The sequence below is a fragment of the Cryptomeria japonica genome, chromosome 5, assembly GCF_030272615.1.
Source record: "Cryptomeria japonica chromosome 5, Sugi_1.0, whole genome shotgun sequence".
Classification (NCBI taxonomy): Eukaryota; Viridiplantae; Streptophyta; class Pinopsida; order Cupressales; family Cupressaceae; genus Cryptomeria; species Cryptomeria japonica.
The window spans coordinates 860809328-860829450 of record NC_081409.1 but is presented as its reverse complement, the minus strand read 5'-3'; the positions used below and the strand labels follow the sequence as shown (position 1 = coordinate 860829450).

Genomic DNA, 20123 nt, shown 5'->3' with positions numbered 1-20123 from the left:
ATCAGTTTTCATGATCTAATTCATTTAGTTCTACATTTCCTCCATCATATCCTCTTGTTTCCGGTATGTTTACTCTTGTTGTCCAGTACAGATTGATCTCTTGGAGGGCCCTCCTAACCGGTGACTGCACCAACCTTTGAATCACATGGCTAAGAGTCTTAGAGGATTCCTTTCCTTATAAATTTTGCATCCATATATTGATTTACCATATTGTTTAAGTTTTATATATAATTATTGATTGAGTTTTCTCAAATTAAATATGGGGAGAGAACAAGGAAAAATCTAGTATAACACTCCTTGCAACTAGAAGAATAGGGGTTATGAGAGAAAGTATGGTATTCTATGTAGGCAAAATCCTTGGTGATGGTTGATAAACCAAAAGGGAGTTTACTTATATAGGTTTTATGGATGTGATTGAGATATAGGTTATGGTATTCTCATTGGAATAAGGATAAGAGGTTATACTAGATTTAATGTGGATTGGCTCTAGTTGTAGACTAAGTGGACATTCTAGGGATTGTAGCCTTCTAGGTTTTCTTGGAAAATATTAGTTGGTGATGAAAAAAGATTCAAGAAGTAGAATACCAAGACCTCATGAAAACTTAGTCAACAATAGGATTTAAGCTCCTCTATATGGATGTAAACAATGTTGATGGTATAAATACCTCGTTTAAAGGAAAAATGTTCCATGTAGGACCACAAAAGATGGAAAGATCAATAGATATGGACCAAGTCTACAAATTAACTTCTAGGATTATAAGAAAAAATCCTTATCTACTCTACCTAATGCTACTTGTAAGAATGAAAAAGGATGGAGATTTAAGAAACAAAATTAAAAAATACAAAGGATTGTACCAAATATATTTCTTCATGCAACTAAAATAACAAAATACAAAATAAATCTTTGCAACACACAATGCAATACTCAATAAGAATTATATGAGATGAAACACATATACATGAAAAAAATCATACACATATTAAGTTTAAACACTTGTAGAATAATAACATATTGTATTTATACTTTTGATAGTAGTGAACAATGACATACAATACAATATAGTTGATCTTGGACACATACATGTTCCTAGGTTTAGTTATTAGGTAAGATAATGATCTACATATAAGACTCAAAAGTTCATTTGCACAAGTCATCATCTCCTTCAAAATGGGCATACATTTCATTTATATAAAGACTTTCCAACCCACAATATATATTTGATTTCAAATATTTGAATTTAAAATCTTAATATTCATGAGAGAGAACTTTCACTTGTGAACTTGTTAGGTTGAGGAAAAACAAGCAAAAATATAAATTCCCCAATAGTGATTGGGCCATATTGAAGAAATGTATTGAGCAGATATTATCTAATTGTAACCATTTATGACTATTTAGATTTCAAGTCTCAAATGATGTAGGGTTGGTCAGTAAATACCTATAGTTGGATTTTTAAATTTGTAGGGATAAAGTTACCACCCAATACAACAACCATATGTAGAATTACTTGGGATGTCAAGCCAATATTATGATTTTTAAATTTTTATGGATAAAGTTACCATCATATGTAGAATTACTTAGGATGTCAAGTCAATATTATGGGTATTGAATCAAATCATCATGTACCATCCACAACACGTAATACATTGAATGTAGTTAACCATTGTAGATCATATGGCTCATTTTGCTGCTAGGGAAATGGTTTATGCTTTCCTCCAAGAATTCTCAAGAGTACACCATGTGGTATCTACTAAGAGAATGAATAAGAAAAAGATTCATTGTGACTAATGGTTATTGAAATAGACAATAATTCCAAGAAATAATATATACCAATGGCAGTGCTCAAGATTAAAATCCCACAATATTACATCTAAAACCCATGTGCATTATCAAATGAAGTTGACATATCATGATCAAGTCATGTGCACTCGTTGGTACTTATATTTCAATGTAATGACCTTATGTGCATCACCAAACAACAAAAATTGAAGGACAAAATCCTTCACATTCACAAACTAATTACAATAGAATGAACATGGTAGAAGAAGATCTACTGCCTATAGAGGAAAATATTTGAATCCCTTAGAGAAGAATTACTTACAATGTACAAAACTACAGTGTTTTGATTCTATAACTTCCACACTTTAATGACTGCTACATTCCTTCACATTGAAGACTCTTCCTCATCCTCAACAGAAAAGTTTGGCTCCACAGGCTTCTCAATCTTGGGCATTTCATCATCTGAATCATGAGAACTCATAGCCTTGATCCTAGGAATCCCTCTCCTTATATTTGGGTCATTCTGAGAAGCTTCTGCTATGACATCAACAGAACTACCCAAAGAGCGACATGATTCAAATTCTTGGTTTTCAGAAGAAGAGAAGCTCTCTTTCTCAAAAAGTTCTTCTGCTAACTGTCTTCTCTTGTAACGCCGCCAGGCTGCTTGTATAAAGCAGGCTGACCACATCCTCCATTGATTAGAATGGTACCGAAATGTATGCTTCAGTTTCTTGCTGTGCAAACGCCTGAATTGGTTTGCAACAAAACTCAGGTCTTCAGCCCGCAATGCAAATGCTTCTACTTCCACCAATGCTTTAACTGTCCTGGTTGAAGATGGCAAGTTTAAAGTGGGTTGTGTAAACAATGCCCAATTGAGAAGTTCCTCACCACAGAAGTCACCAGGACCCAATGTGATTGAATTGAAGAAGCCAGCTCTACCTCCATCTGTTGTTACACTGTCTAAGTAACCACGGATTATAAAGAACATTTCAGTTACATGATCTCCTTCCCGGACAATATATGTTCCTTCAGTGCTTAAAGCAGGTGTTAGCCTTTCCAAAATGGCATCAATAAGCTGATCATCCATTTGTGAGAAAAGAGGAACCTGCATATATGTTGCATGACTAATCTTATAACCACAAATATTATACTAACAATTGATCTCTCCTTTAGAAATAAGCTTAAACAACATATTGCAATCTTGGTCTTTCTTAAATGATTGATCTGAAATCCCACCAACTTCTGAATGCATCCCACCATTAACATTATTACAAATGAATCGCCTAAAAAATCAAAATTTAAAAATTACTGTTTAATTTTTTTTTTATCCATTACAATCCATTTGTTATTTACACCCAACTGCATAGTATGAATCTTACCTGGAGTACAATATTCAGACACAAGTGACGCTTTATATCGCGTCGAAGGTCCATGGGTAAGCTCTGCATAATTGTCTCTTCGTCAACCCCTCGAGTAGCAACCCATTTGTATTCATCATAGCGACGAACACGTTCACGGAGATCTTGAGGTAGTTGACGGTATTCCATAAATTCCTCTGTATCACCTCTTTCTACTCTACATTCCTCAACCCTAAATTTGAGAGACTGCAAGAGTGTCTGTAGGAGAGACCATATTTGAGTATCATAGTGAAAAACATTCTACTCAGCCTAGAATGAAGAAATATATCAAAAATGGAGAAAGTATATTGACCTGCAAATACGCAAGCACATGTGCAAATAATATCAAACCCAACGTGCCAACAATAATTGAAAATATGTTCTCCCCACCAAAAGTACTGGTTGCAAGATTTTGCCCCAGTGAACTGCAAGTACAGAGTACAGAGCACAGTGAAATCATCCATTTAATTTTATCCTGAAATCTCTTCTGTATTAAGTTTTATACAATTACACAAATTAGCGATAATTTTGTATAGAATTATTCAATCTAAAATCGATCAATGCACTCTTCACTCGTTCTTGGGCTACAGCAAGCTAGGTATTTCATATGAATAACATACTTATTTTTTCGCTTTGTTAGAAAAAAAGTTATTAATTTGAGGACTGGTTTAAGACAGTTTACCTCAGATTCATCAAGCCCCACCATATTGCGTAGGTGTACCTGCTAAGAAAATTTGAAGATGTAATCTGAGTGCTCCAAGCGTACGAATAAATGCCAAAAGCAAAACTGATGCTAGCATTACTTGCATTGCAATTGCTAAATACTGGTGTAATGTTCATCCACTGTTCACGAGCAGAGCTCAAACCATTTGTCAAACTGTCACAATCTAAAAAGTCAAGTGTGCAATTTGATGCAATGTCATCTGCACACGCGTACTGCCAACATGTGTTCCCACGTTCAATGGCCAGTAGATACCAAGTAGCACCCATAATCTGTGTATCAATAAATAAAGCACAAGTAGGAAAATAGCCCATGTAAGGAAAATGATTCACTAGTTGAGTTGTGTATAGTAGAACATAACAATCTTTTTCTAATATATAAGGGAGAGGATTCAGTAGTCATGTATCTTAATTTTGTTGTAATATATAAGAAAGAGGATTCAATGATCATACATCTTAGACTATAATAATCCTCTTGTGCTATATGATGGAGAGGATTCAGTAGTAGTACATCTTAATTTTGTTGTAATATATGAAAGAGAAGATTCAGTGATTGTGCATCTTAGAACATAACAATCCTATAATATGTAAGGGAGAGGATTCAGTAGTCATGCATCTTAATTTTTTTGTAATATATAAGGGAATAGATTCAGTGGTTGTGCATATCAGAACATAACAATCTTCTTGTAATATGTAAGGGAGAAGATCCAGTAATTGTGCATCTTAATTTTGTTGTAATGTATAAGAGAAAGGATTCAGTGATGGTGCATCTCAAAACATAAAAATCCTCTTGTAATAAGTAAGGGAGAGGATTCAGTAGTCGTGCATCTTAATTCTGCATTTTCCAAAATTCAGCATAGAACAATTTTGTATTTTTTCTTATCTAATTTGATGATGGATTCTAAAGTATGATCCGAAATGTTTTTTCAAAAAGATAAACACAATTAAATTTAATAATTTCCATGCTTATTAATATAGACTGCTGAAACTTAATGTCTTTAAGTAATAGAATGATTTGAAAAAATTTATAATTTTTTTTTATTAATAAAACTTTGAAAGAACTTACATGACATGCCATCATGTAAAGAAATAAGTTGTACACAGATCCAATCCATGGGTTGTCAATAATAGCTCCATTATCTCTAGCAATTTTGGATGACAAAGGGAACATTAAATACATCCTAGGAAAATACTGGAAAAGGGCAATGAGAAGCAGGTCACTCTGGGTATGATCAGCATTTGATCTTCTAAGATAAGGTATTATGAACCAGACGGCAAGCTGCAAAAACAAATTCAAAGAGTAAGCTCCCCACTTAAATTGACAAACAAGAAAAGAACAATTTTTTTTTATGAAACTATACAAATTTTATTGCAAGAAAAACAATTATAGTGATGAGCTATTTAAAATCATTTGGATAACTCAACATCAAGAATATGAAAATTACAAGCACTCATAACTTATTTGATGCTTCGAAATGAAAGATAAGGCATTATTCGTGAGCAACCAAACTAGCTGCTAAACTTATCATTTTATCGTCACAAAAATGAAGTAGGATTAAAACTAGGAAAATGAAATACCATGTAATATTAGTAAGAGTGCCAAGGTTCACACCCTTTTATGGAAACTTTTGAGAGGCCAATTTTCACAATACTATTTCAATTTAAGTACACATGTTTAGTTAGTTTTTTTTTAAAATATATTTTATATTAAATTTGTATTAATATAAAAAAGTATAATATTCATAAAAAAGAGGGTGGTAGAGAGGCATCTATGAGTCTAGTCTAAGAGGTCTAGTTTAGAAGCAAACTTATAAAAATAAAAGAGCTCAGTTTAAAAAATAATTATGTAGTCATGACTATACCAAGTGGAGGAGGACCTTGATCATAAAGTTTCTCCCAAATATTATTAGGGGTAGAATCATCAGTTGGCTTTAATCTAGTGAGAGATTCTCTTCAACATTCTTTTCAAGAGGTTGAGTGCAAACTAGAGAGATGGGGAATACAACACAAAAAAAATTGTTTGTGTATGGCTAGTTAGTATCCGACTGAGGAGATGGTAGATGTGCGGATTGAGACCATCCTCCATAAGGAATAGATTCTCTAATATTTTTTAGAGAAAGGACCATGAGAGCAAGACACACGATTGTCCCATCAAGAAGAGTGGCTACATCCACATTGACTCCACGAGGGCTTCACTGGCTAGGCAATATTATATAACGTGCATTCATATTGGGAGGTTTAATATCCCAAAAATGAGGGTGCAATATATTGCCTATCAGTGAAAATAGGGGTTTTAAATTCCATCTATGAAAAAATACAATATTTGGTGAAAATGGGGGGGCTTTTAATTCGAGTTATGTATTGAGAGGGGGTGACAAAAAAGGAGTTTAGGGCAATATTTTTTAAAAATAGGGGGATTCTTTAGTATGCCATGAATGCACGTGCTATAACTAAGGTTCACTAAGTGAAGCTACCGTGAGTTTTTCCTACGAGGAGATGTGGAGTCAAAAGAAATCAATAAGTAGTGCAAGGGGCATTACCCTTATGGTCCAACAAGTCTTGGAGATGCACAACTTCAAGTGCAACTTTTCTAGCTTGCACTTGAATCTACATAGGAACACTAGAGAAAATAATAGCTTTAGAATACAAAGAAAAATATTTGTCAGTTGTGTTGTAATTAGGCAATGCAACAATTGTATCTTGAAAGTGTCTCATATCTAGATAAATTTGTGAGGGAGGCAAGGCCAATCTCCATGAAGAACCATGCTACACCATGATAAAGGGGTAAGCTTGAAGGGCTTGAAAAAGTCATGAATCTAGTTCAACATTATTGAGCCCTAGGGCACAACTAGAAGAGGTCCTTGAATAATGCAATTTGTCCACAAAAATGATAATTCAGAGTAGGAATGTACATATGGGTGAGATGAACCCCTATAAGAAGACCTTGGTACAACAAACACCAAGAAAAGTGACCTAGTTTAGGCTCTAGCACAATAGCCCAAACACCATGGAACCTTTTTTGCCACACTTCGTAAGAGGAGTGTAGTTGTTAGTAAAAATTAAGTTACTCAACCATTTGTGGTTGAGGAGATAGCCAAGAATACCCCTTGGAGGGCCTATAATTCTGAAAGGAGTAACTAAAAACCATTTCCAATGTTTCCACCAAGGTTTGAAATAATATACACTTAGATTATGAAGTGCTTGTGGACCTATATAGTAAATAATTATTGATTAAGTCTCTTGATCTTGGTTTGAAAGTCCATACTTGAACTGAAAACTAGCTAAGGAAGAAAATTCTTAGTAGTTATATGGATAAAATATGGCAAAGTTATAGCTCCTTGTTTGAAAATTTTTAGAGCTTAGGTCCAAAGTTAGATAGCCAATGACCTCCCTTGAGAATTAAAGAGACAAGACCACCAAAAGGAGTATTGATTAATAAATAAACCATTATGAAAATCATCTCCAACCCCACAATTCTAGGGATTGAGGGTTTTTAAGGATTTCCAAATGTTTTTTATGACAAAGGAGCCTTGAGTATGAATAGATTAATTAATGGTTAAAGGAGTGCCAATATGAATTGAGAGCTCAAAACCAAAAAAACATATAAAAATAAATTAGAATTTCAATTGTATTTATATCAATCCATATTTGAGGAATTCTAGGGCATTTTTAAAAGGTATAGTAAAAGTTTGGTGAATTTTGTGGGATTTTTAAATTGTGTAGGAAAAATTTAGCAATTCCTACATGATTATAAAATGTTACATATAAATATTGGGCAAATGTAATCTTGACAAAACACATATGTTGTAATTTTCAATGTGATTATGGACCTATTATTAGCATGGTGTTATAATACTATTATTAAGATGGGTCCTCCTACACAATTAAGTTTTAATGTCATTGGTGAAATGAGCCCTCCAATGCATTGACAATTTAATGTTTTCGGTGAAATGGGTCCTTATACATAAAGAACTCTTTATGGTATTGGTGAATATGTGGGTAAATTAATACACACATCCGATATTCTAGGCAAAATTATTAATTACAACATTAGAAACACGTTGTTATTATCAAAAATATTAATTACATTTACCTCATAAAATAAATTGATGGCAAATTCAAATGCATTCAACTGATAATTCATGAAATTTGGGTGATTTGGCCACCTGCATTGAGCAATATATTCACCAATTTTGAATTCACCAATTGACAAAGGTTCAGTGTTAAATTAATCCTTGAAAGATTGTTTTATAAACTAGTTTTCATGGAGGATTTATTTTGTTTCTTTCATCCAAAGATTTGAAAAACCTAGAGGAATTTCCTAACGCATAGAATGAAACATTCAACAAATTGAAGTTCATTTGACATTTTTTTTTTGTTTATTTACCATAAAATGGGCATATGAAAGAATAATAAATGAATAGTTGTATTTATAGAATAATTACATAAAATGATAAAATGATTTCTTTTAGCTAGGTAGGGATGATTTATTTAGGCTTCCTTATGATGAATATTGTATCTATGGTAAAGAAAACTATTTCTATCCAAGGTTTGACTATTCTCGTTTTACTCTGAGTCCACCATTGCAAATGATGTGGAAGAGGATTATTTTCTATAGAAAATAAATTATTTGATTTTCTAGCGGGTTCTATATTTTTACCAACATTGTTTTCTTAATCTTAACTGGGATTTGATAATTTTAATCACATGTTCTTGATTGATGTCAATTTCTTAGTTGATGTTGTGTGGGTCATTTCCTTAAAGTTTTGTGAGTTCTTAGATTTTTTTACTTTTAGGAATATCCATCCTAGTGTTTAATTCCAACCATCTCTGCATCCCCCTTTCTCTATCTCTTTTATAAACTCCATCCCCATGGCATACCCTTCTACTTGATCCTAACAATCTAGTCGAAGCCTTTCTAAACAAATTTTGTGGATTTTTTCGGCCTATGGAACTTGTCACCAATTGTAGAAACTCTAAAGTATCTTAACGTAGGTTGGAATGTTTTATATAAAGTGTCATAATTGGTCCTCTATTTATATATAACTCCCACCACATACTTAATTTCCAACCCTCAACAACTTCTAGTTGATGTCAATATTTTTGTTTTCCAAGGTTTAATATTTTATCACCCGAAATTATATATTGATTCCCTTCAATCTCCAAAATATTTATCCTTTGTAGTCTAACTGTTTATTTCTTTTGGTGTTGGGTTTTTAGGCATTCCTCAATCATTGTACTATTCTCCAAAATCTCCAAAATTCAACCATTTACCTTAAATCCTTCATAGCATGCTAGAATATCAAACTTTTCATTCTCTTCATATCATTACTTGGGCATCCTTAAGCTCCAATCCCCTAAATTCATCTATAAAACACTTAAATCTTTTATTACCATTAAAACTTTGGACTTCATCATCCTTCCATGTCATCCACTAATCCCTATTGACAGGCTAGAGTTCCCAATGTAGCTTCCCAAAAGTATCTATATAGAGAATAAGATGAGCCCTAAAACAAGAATGTTGTTGATCACATTGTTGAGTACATATATATATATATATATATATATATATATATATATATATATATATATATATATATATATATATATATATATATATATATATATATATATATATATATATATTCATATGATGACTTAAAGGCATTATAAGAAGATTTGTTTTATCCTGAAATACCCATGAAGATGGATGCCAAGCCTTTTAAGAAAAAATGACCTATAAATCCTAATCCTCTCAAAATATAGTAAGAACTTGAAAATCTCAAAGAGTGATGGATACTAAAGTCTATAAGTTATTCATCCTAGGCTTCAAATTTGGTCCCATTTGAAGAATGAATTGAGATATTAGAATGTGTGTGAACTTTAGGAACCCAAATGTGTGTTTTCTCAAGGATAATTACCTTTTGCTAAATATGACAGTAATACTACAAAAGGTGAGAAGGTGTGAAATATTGTCAGTGATGGATGACTTTTTTAGATATAACTAGGTAAAAGTGAAGGAATCAAAGTAGTACAGGATAGAATTCATCACCACATGAATCACACATGTGTATGCATAAATTTATTTTTGATATAACTAGGTAAAAGTGAAGGAATAAAAGTAGTACAAGATAGAATTCATCACCACATGAATCACACGTGTATGTATAAATTTATTTTGGTATAAAAAATACTAAAGCTACACTTTAATGAGCTATGAATGTATAATTTTTATATCTTTAGATTGATATGATAATGGTGGTTTATCAAGATGACTTGAAAGCAATTTTTATAAAACGGCTCATAGTAACTATGGTCATCTAGACAATTAATTTAGAGATGCCCAAAATATGGTACTTCTCTTAACCCAAACAAGTACATGTTTGAGGTTGTTGAAGATAGATTATTGGGATATATGATATCAAAATATGGGACCAATATTGATCTAGAAAGGGTAGTAAAAAATGATAAAATCCCTTAACCCAGATCTATAAAAGGTATTTAATTCTTTTTTATAAAATTTAACTTTATTAAAAAACATTTCTCGGTATTTTCTAAGAGAACAAAAGAAAAATATAAAAGTTAAATAAAGGATAAAAAATTCCATATGAAGGCGAGACAATAGTAAATATTTAAGGTAAAGGATGAAACAAAATAGGCCCCTATTTCTAGTTCACCTTTTTTAAAAAAAAAATTATAGTTGTTGCTTTGGTCTCTTTTCATATTGTGGCTATTGTTTTATTATAAAACAACCAAGATGGGTATAAACATCCCATATCATTGTGTATAAAATTACTCCAAGGAGTTAAACTAAAGTATGAGTCCATGGAGAAGTAGTATTACACCTTAGTCAAGACATTCTAGAACCCAGGTATATTCCTATTTGTTAGTTGAATCAGACAAAACTTATCCAGTTGGTTGTTAAAATTGTTACATATGTTCCATATGCTATTATTCAAGGAATTTTCACTTAGCAAGAGGTGATTGGTAAATGGTTTAGATGGACTAATAGCATCCAAGCATTGGCATTGAATTCTAAAACACTAAATTTCTTTGAGGATAAGGTTTATCGAGGATAATGGCATAAACAAACTTGGAGGTAGTTGACATAAATTATCTTAGCATTGAAGAGAGGCATAAAAAATAGTGTAGGCTAAAATACCCTTGGTATAATGAAATACTATAATATTCGTGTCACATGAATCACCAAGTAGTAATAGCTAAAACATATAGGAGAACTCTCAAGCTACATGCATAGAAATACACTTTGATTAGTGGGAACCTCATGTGGAGAAATAGAGAGGGTTTCTTTTTTATATTATTTATTAAAGAATAATCTCACATAATACTAACTAATATGCATCGTGGTGTATGTTGTAAATATTTGGCTATAAATACTACCCATTGAATTCTAAGAGCTAGAGCTATTGGTGGACATACCTATTGGATATTGTGCATAAGTTGGTGAGAAAATGTTATTCTTGTCAACATTTTTAATAGAAATCAAGATAATTTGAAACTCTAATTTTTAGTCCATGTTAATGGTTGAAGCCCCCTTCTATCAAAGGGCATAAATTTCATTGATGAAATCATAGAAAATTTTAGTGAAGGATTCAAGGGGGTCCTTGTAGCCACATATTCTTTTATAAAGTGAGTTGAAGCAGGCCTAACTAGGTAGGATTCAAGGAAAGTTGCGAATTATTTAATTTTAGACCCCATTATAGTAAGATTTGGTGTACCACAAAAGGATAATAGTTGAATATGTAATGTGCTTCATATAATAACCTTTATTTTGAGAATGAAATTATAGTTTCACATTTGTCACTTTATTGTCCATAAAGTAATAGATAGGCCAAGTCAACTAAGAAAATTTTGATGAAGATTATTAGAGTTTTTCTAACCCAATAAAAGATGGGATTGAATTAGAAAGTGAGATTAGTAGTATGGGAATTAATATAGTGAAACCAAATAAATCATAGGTAATTCACCTTTTGAGTTAGGTATGAAGTTGATGCAAGGATGCCCATAAATAATTCAACTCATGTTTATAAGTTTGTGCAAGAAAATAGTGAGGAGTTTAATGATTCCATGATTAGAAATATAAACTAGTTCATTATACTTGATGAGCGCAAAACAAAAGGGTGAAAATTTATCAATTTGAAGAAGCAAAATAGTTAAAGTACTTATTGGATAAGACATCTAGCATTAAAAACTCTCAAATTACAAAGTTGGTTCTAGCATGGAATGCAAGAGTATAAGAAAAAGGTAGGCATGAAAAGTTTGACTCCATGTGGCTTGATCCATACATAATATAAAATATGCATGGTGAAGATTCCTTTTTTCATCAAGATCATAAATAGTGAATTTCAAGAAATTCCAATACATGGATAATTCTTGGAACTATATTTTTCATTGTTAGGTTATTCCTACTTCTATTTCCATGTGTATTATTTTATTATTTTTGTGCTTTATGTAACCATGGATTTATTTATGACTTATGCTAAAATGTTTGTGTTGTTATTTTCCTTGTGTCATCTTGAAACACTTTAGTGAAGATGAAGTGTGTTTGTCCTACCAAATTTTGGCCTCCTTTCATTTGATAAACTAGAGATAACATGGGATCTTGATATGCCTACTAGAGGAACATGTCCCTAACCAAATCCAAAGTTAGAGTGCAGTCTTGCATGTCCAAAAAATTGTAGATTTGGTTGGGTTTTCACTTGTGTTATAGTGACTTTGTGTAAAATTTCCTCTAATAACCAATATGAGATAATACAAGTCAATATTTTATTTTTCAAATCTTTTAGGTTTTCCTAATGTGGTACCACTTGTGGATCATTTCCTTGAAGTTTTGTAAGTTGGATTTTTTAAGTTTTAGGATTTTCCATCAATTGGTATGCCATTCCAACAATATCCACTTCCCTTTTGTCTATTAGATTGTTGGATTTCATCGTGTGGCATAGTCATTCTACCAAATCTTAACTATCTAGTCCAAACCTTTGTAAAAATATTCTTTAAAGTGTAGATTTTGTAAGCTTGTTTGACTTCTCAATTTTTCATGTCAGTGGTTCAAAATCCAAAATGTGTTAATTCCTAGAATATTTAATTTGGAGTGTTTGACTTGGTCCTCAATTAAAATTGTTACCATTACATTCCCAATATTTGACCCCTAACAACTTATTGTTGAATTCAAGCCTTTTGTTCATTGATATTTTAAATTTGTCATCCTATTATAAATTAATTCAATTTAATCACCAAAATCTGAATCCTTTTTAGTCCAAATGTTTATAAGTATTTCAAGACTAAATTTTTTGGCAACCCTTAATTAGTGCACCATATCCATTCTTTCCTCAAAACTCTAAACTTCAACAATTTCCTTAAGTCCATAATAGCTCTAGACTATTAGACTTTCCCTTCCCTTTGTATCATAGTTTTGGAAACCTTGATCCCTAATCCATAAAATTTATTTATATAAAAACTTACTGTTTTTATTCCCAACAAACTTTTTCCTTCATTATCTCTCCATACCTTCCACTCATTCTAATTGACCTATCTAAGTCCTCCTTCCTAGAATACCACTTCCATGTTCACCCTACCTCCCAATATTTGTTGTCAAAATTTTCCCAAGCATTTCAAATGAGGAGATTAAACCATCCTTGACCAAAGTAAAAAAAATTATTCCCCTCAACTCCCAACTCCTACTTTAAATTTATTCTTTTATAGTAGGTTTTCTATCGACATTTCTTATTCTTGATTAGAAGTGGGAAAGTGTGTCCATAGATTTTATCATAGATATCCACAAGGTAAATATTAGGGATTAAATTTATGTTCTTGTGGATAGGCTAGCTAATTGTGTGCACTTATTTCCTATCCTTATAAGAATCAATGCACACTAGGTGGTAGATTTATTTTGTAGAGAGAATCTATGTAGGCTACATGGACTTTTTCAAAATATTGCTAGTAATAGTGATATATAAATTTCTTTAGTTATATTTGGAAATAAATATTTCAATAAACCAACAAAAAAATTAATAACTATTTCGTGTTATAACCTTTAGATAAATTGGTAGATAAAGATGATGAATAAGTATTTTGAAGTATATTTGAGAAGTTATACCTAATATCTACAATTATTATTATTTAAGTAGTTTCACATAGTGAAATGAAACTATAATACTACTCAATAATGTCCATTGGTATGAATCCATTTATGACATTATATGATTATGGTGTGTTATTATTTCTTATTTTTAAGTTCATAGATAATAGGGTACCTATAACCAATGATAGGGTGAAGCATAGTCAAGATATTCTGAGAACACTCAAAGATGATCTATAAAAAGCTTAGGATTAATAAAAATAAATGTAGATTGGTATTATATTAAGAGACCATTTGAGGTCGTGGGTCATGGTTTTTCTAAGGCTACAACTTGACAAAAAAAATTCCATCAAATGAAATGGGGCTAAAAATATCAAGTGTTGTTTCTATGGCCTTATAATATTTTCAAGAGGGTTGGTGAAGAGTAGTATGGGTTAAATTTTGTAATAATCGGAAGATTAAGGCTCCATTTCATGCAACTTTCCTCAAAATGGAACTTGAACAATGTATTACACCTTCAATGCATTTATTGCCACTTGATGATGATAGAATTCTTATATTAGTACTAGATATAATTATTTATATTAGGTTGAATAAATTTTAAATAATAATAATGATAGAGTAATTGGTTTATTAGAGGAAACTACCTTCAAAATAAGCTACTTGAGAGGAAAATAGCTTAATATTCATGATATATTTGATGTTATGTTGAATACTTAATTTGGGGTTATTATTTTAATGCATGAGAAAGTGCACTAGTGAGGAGTTCCAAGTTGACTTTATTCAAGAGAATACACAAGAATATTTTTTACAAGTTTTATAAGTGGGTGTAAGAGAGGTAACTTTGGTTCATCATAAATAAACAATAAAGAAAGTACAACATTTTTATGTATTCCATTTTGAGAAAATAATATAAAAAAAATTATATTTTTTTTAATTTTTAGGCAAGGGAATCATGGAATTTGTGGCTCTAGTTTGGGTCTTTTGGTGACCACAAAATCCAAGTCATATATTCATATTTGGCCATTGATTCTTCTCAAAATAAAACTCCATACAAAAACAAACCTTGTGGTGGACTATTGAATATGATGATACAATGCCTTGTGTTATAGAGATTCATGAATGAAATTTTCTTGGTTTCTTAGAGTTTGGAAGATGGAACCCTTTGAAATCTTAAGGGAAGCTTAAAATAGAGGTTACATCTATACTTCAATTTTGAAGGAATTATGCATACATTATTGGTATTTTTAAAATATATTTGTGATTGTAACAGATTTATAATTTAAGAAGCATCAACATATTAGAAAGAGAATATTTTGAATCATTTGAAGAAAAAATATAGTGTAGAGGAATCTTATGTGAAATATATGACTTGTTCATTCGAATCTTCAATATTTTAATCGTATACAAACACAAGATTGTTAGATCGGAGGAGTCATATTTGAAACTATTGAATCGTTCATTTGAAGCTTCAATGTTTTATTCATATATATGCACAAGATTGTTGGATTTTTATAGATATTTTATTATTACAAAAAATATATAAAAATAATTATTCATTCATTATATACTCTCACCTTATTTTTATAAAATTTGAGTGATTAGAAAGTGTTACATAAAAATATTTATTCATGGTATGCTTTCACCGTGAAACTTTAATGTTAAAAAATTAATTTTCTTTTTTTAAATTAAAATTTGTCAAATTCATTACATCACCTATTCAAATATTTCCATAGGTTTGCCTATGATACACTATTAACCTAGATTATCATTTCTCTATTATCATAGCTATTTTATGTATTAGAGTGTATCTATCTTTAACCGCTTAGCAGATATTCAATTGTCCTTCTTTTTGCATAGTTTTGACAACTATTAATGGTAAATGAGTTGTTTCTCATCATATAATCAATCAGGCATTTATCCTCTTATCATATTAGAGCCATTGAATACTTGTGCAGGTTGAAAAGCAGGGAAGAGAAGTGGCCATTGAATGCATTGATTTGCACTACCATTCAGGATAGGTTGGACTCCAAATTTAAATGGTTTGACTACCATGCCTCTCTCCTCAAGGAAGCGTCATATTTGTTGGCTAACTATTTGTTTACAAATAACCTGTTTAAATGATATATTGTTTATATATTTTTTTGTGCTTTGAGTACTTGTGTTTAAAGACAAATTTGGAGAGTTTGAGTTTATTTGATATTAAACAGTAATAGATATTTATGTGGGATGTTCATAAGAAGAAGATTTTTTTGATATTTTTGTGTGGAGTGATAAGATTGACATTAATTTGTCTATTTTAAAATTGAAATTTTATTGGATAAGTATTCTAAATTCAATTTTTATATTTGGAGAATGAAAATTCAAATGTGCTTAATGAATAAATCTTATGGGGAATAGTATACAAAAAAGAAAAAAATAGTTCTAAATGCAAATGAGTTATTGGATTAGAATAGTATAGATGATAAAGCCAAGACTAATTTTGGTCTTCCTTTAATAGACTCTGAATTGCATCATATGGATTTAGACAAATCACTAAAAAAAGCTTTGAATGATTTGAATAAATTGTTTTGAAGAAAAGCACTTATTCAGTTTCAAAATGGAAGAGACAATCATAATGTCAATTATTCAATTATAATAAAATAAATTTCTTTGAATGATTTGAATAAATTTCAATTATTCGGGTTCAAAATGGAAGAGACAATCATAATGTCAAATCATATAAGTAATTTGAGGTCTCACTTTAGGCAACTAGCATTAATTAAGGCTTTAGTAGATGATGATGATGATGCTAGAGCTATCTTGTTAAACATTTTTGTTTCAAAATATAGTAATATTATTTTTACACTCAATTAATAATCTCTCAAACCTTAGAAGATAAATGATAACAAATGAAGAAATATAGAAGTGTGTTCTCAACATGAGAATGCAATATATTTAATGAAGCGATAATAAAGGCTAGGTACAAATAAAGGAAAAACTAAATAATTTTTTTATAAGTAAAAGGGTCATATCGCTTGGTCTTGTAGAAATTAGGTCAAAAATGTTCTTAGAGAAAAACTCAAAGATCAATCAAATAAATTTAAGTTAGTTTGTGTTGAGGATGAGGACGAGGATCCACTTGATTATTTCTCTTTTAATTACATCCTATAAAATTATTGCTAAGGCATTAGCTATTAGAATCAAGCCTGTTGATCAAGGTATTGTTAGAACTAAACAAACATGGTTCATGAAAAGAAGATATATTCTTAACAATTTTATGCTAGCTTGGGAAACCATTGAATGGGCTCAACAATTAAGTCAAAATGATTTGGTTGTTAAGCTTGACTTAAATAAGGCTTATGATAGAATTCGCTGGAGTTTCATTTTTAAAATGCTTCATTGGCTCGGTTTTAGGCCAAAAATCTAAAATCATGTCTTAATTATGTTCAAAGATGCTAATTCTCATCTCATTATTAACCAGACAATGTTAGAATCATTTGAATTGCAACGATCTATAAGACATGGATGTCTTTTATCTCCATTCCTATATGCTCTTATTGTTGATGCCTTGGGATACCTTTTTCAAAGAGATAACCAAATGATTCTTATGAAAAGAATCTTTGTTCCTCATAACAAGGTTGTTATCAACTCTCTTTTTGCTAATGATAACATGTTATTTCTACAAAATTCAGAAAATGAATTGAATAATATTTTGGGCATTCTTAACATATATTGTTTAGCTTTTGAATCTCAACTAGCACGTAATAAGACTAAGTTTCTTATGGTCCACTATTGCGCTATCCCTCATTAGATTCCTAGGGAATGGAGGTAAATTAAGCATGGGGAGATCACTAGATACCTTGGCATTCCCTTTTGATTGGGGGTCTCTCTTTCTCAAATGTGGGATTGGTTGATAAAAAGGTTTAAAAATAAGTTATTTAATCTGAGTAAAAGGTTCTTATCATTAGCTGGTAAGATTCAAGTTGTTAATAAAATTCTCATAGCCACACATGTCTATTATTCTTCTTGCTAGATGCCTTGCAAAAAAGGATATGAAGATTTGGTCAAATTAATTAGACGATTCCTTTGGACCTCCAAGTGGGATGGTAGTGCTGGATTTATTGCTTCTTTCTAGTCTCATTGCATTCAATTGATACACAAAGGGGTTTTGGGTATCATAACCAAAAACTCAAGGTCTTTCCCTTGCTGCTAAATGGATTATAAGAGCTACTAGTGGGGATGAACCTAGGAAGATTTTGGTTCATTATTGAAATCCTTAATGCTTCGGTCAAAAGGCAATGGAAAGATGTGAATTGGCGTGACAAAATTATCATGTCTCCTTATTTTAAAATTAAATATTCTTTCCTCTTTAGTCAATTTGGAAGGCTTGACAACAAGTTTGTCAATTCTTGAAGTGAAATGAAACTTCCTTGCAATATGGATTCCATTTTGCTTCAATGTCTATTTGGTGGAACAAACTAGTCACTTATCACAACCAACCATTGGTTCTCAACTTTCCTAAACATGCTTATTATATGCTAAAAAATGGGATCCAATAGTTTAAAGATATTTGAGATTTTTAGATATTTGATTGGGCTCCTTGACAGTCCACTAAAGAAAACTATGGGTTGAGTAGAAATTATAAACATTTTTTAATTTTTGTGTAGTCATTAATTCCCATTGAACATTCTATGAAAATCTACACTCCTTTAGATTGCATTTTTTTAAACATTGGACATGGTTGGATTGTAATGACTTTAAATTTATTTAGGACAGTAACAAGCAGTAAGGCAACTAACTAAGAAACTGACTCACAAGAAGAAACAAAAACCGGTCATACCCTCATTGGATAATTTGCTAAATGAAATAACTGATGATGGTAATTTGGCTAATGTGAGAAAATTGTATAACACATTCAAAGATTCAGAAAAGGAAAGCATTGAAAATAGTACAATCTTACATCTGGATATATACAAGAAAGTTTTAATTGAAGTTGTGGATGACTTGCCCAATGAACTATATACAATATTAGATGCAAAGAGGATTGCAGTGATGGATTAGACAAGAAACTAAAATTTGAAAAACTTCTAGCTGTACATCCAGTTAACTCAAAAGAAGAGATCGGTGACCTAATTTATGAGGCTAACAGATCTGTTTTTGCTAGTGGTCACCATCAAGTAAGTTTGATGGCAGGTAGAGTAAATGAGATTGCTGATAAATGGGATATATTTTTTGTGGAAAAAGAAAAACAAGAGGAATTGAACCTACCAAAGAAAATATTCAAAGTTTATCAAAAGGATAAAGACAAAGGGAAAGGTAAAGTTGGTGGAATATCGAACATCAAGATAACTGATAACTTGCCACCACCTTTGGATACTACACTGGTACATACAGATGTTCTACCGGTTACTGAAAGTGAAGGTATCACACATGAAAACACTAATCCTGAATCTGAAATACTATTCACCATGAATGTAGACACTCAGGAAGTAAATATTGTTGTGGATAAGGACGGTACAGAGGCTAAGGATAATAATGTTGATAGTGGCAACATTGCTGATAAACCGGTAGAGACTGTTGAGATTGAGATCCCAACAGAGAAATCATTATAAACTGAGCAAACATTACAAACAAAGCAACCATTGGATACTGGAATGAATACTTATGGTATAGATGCTAGCATAGAGAAACCGACAGTGGAGCACACAGAGAAACCAACAAAGGAAGAGGTACATATTGAGGTAGTGAAACCGGTAATCACTGAGATACCTAAACAATCAGACAAACCTTTACTGGTTGAAATGCAAACTCAGAGTGATCCACTAGAGGATAACACAAGCAAAATGGTTACAAATGTTGGAAGCACAGAGGTAATCAAGGTAGTTGGTCAAACATCTGGTACTTCATCAAGTGAATTCAGGCCTACTAATGTGACAGAGGTACTCCTGGACTCTATCAAGAAGATAACTGACTGTAATGCATTGGCTTACAAATAAATTGATGACACAATACCAATTCTTAAATTGATTGCACCGAAATGTAATATAGATCATGTAAAGGATTCTTTAGGTAAATTGGACACATTGTCCAAATTCATTACTGACAATGTAATAATAGTTGATAAGGTGAATGAGGACACATACAAAGA

At 31.4% G+C, this 20123-nt stretch overlaps 1 protein-coding gene across 1 annotated transcript in view; it reads right to left on the bottom strand.

The window, feature by feature from the left end:
- Positions 1-2162: 2162 nt before the first annotated feature.
- LOC131033832 (protein CNGC15b) overlaps positions 2163-20123 on the bottom strand; it is a 53071-nt gene continuing 35110 nt past the window's right edge. Inside the window, exons 4-8 of the mRNA XM_059221130.1 lie at positions 4961-5173; positions 3857-4167; positions 3488-3599; positions 3157-3393; positions 2163-2882 (exon numbers count right to left, since the gene is read on the bottom strand). Coding sequence (XP_059077113.1) covers positions 2163-2882; positions 3157-3393; positions 3488-3599; positions 3857-4167; positions 4961-5173 — 1593 coding nt within the window. The remainder of the gene's footprint in view (positions 2883-3156; positions 3394-3487; positions 3600-3856; positions 4168-4960; positions 5174-20123) is intronic.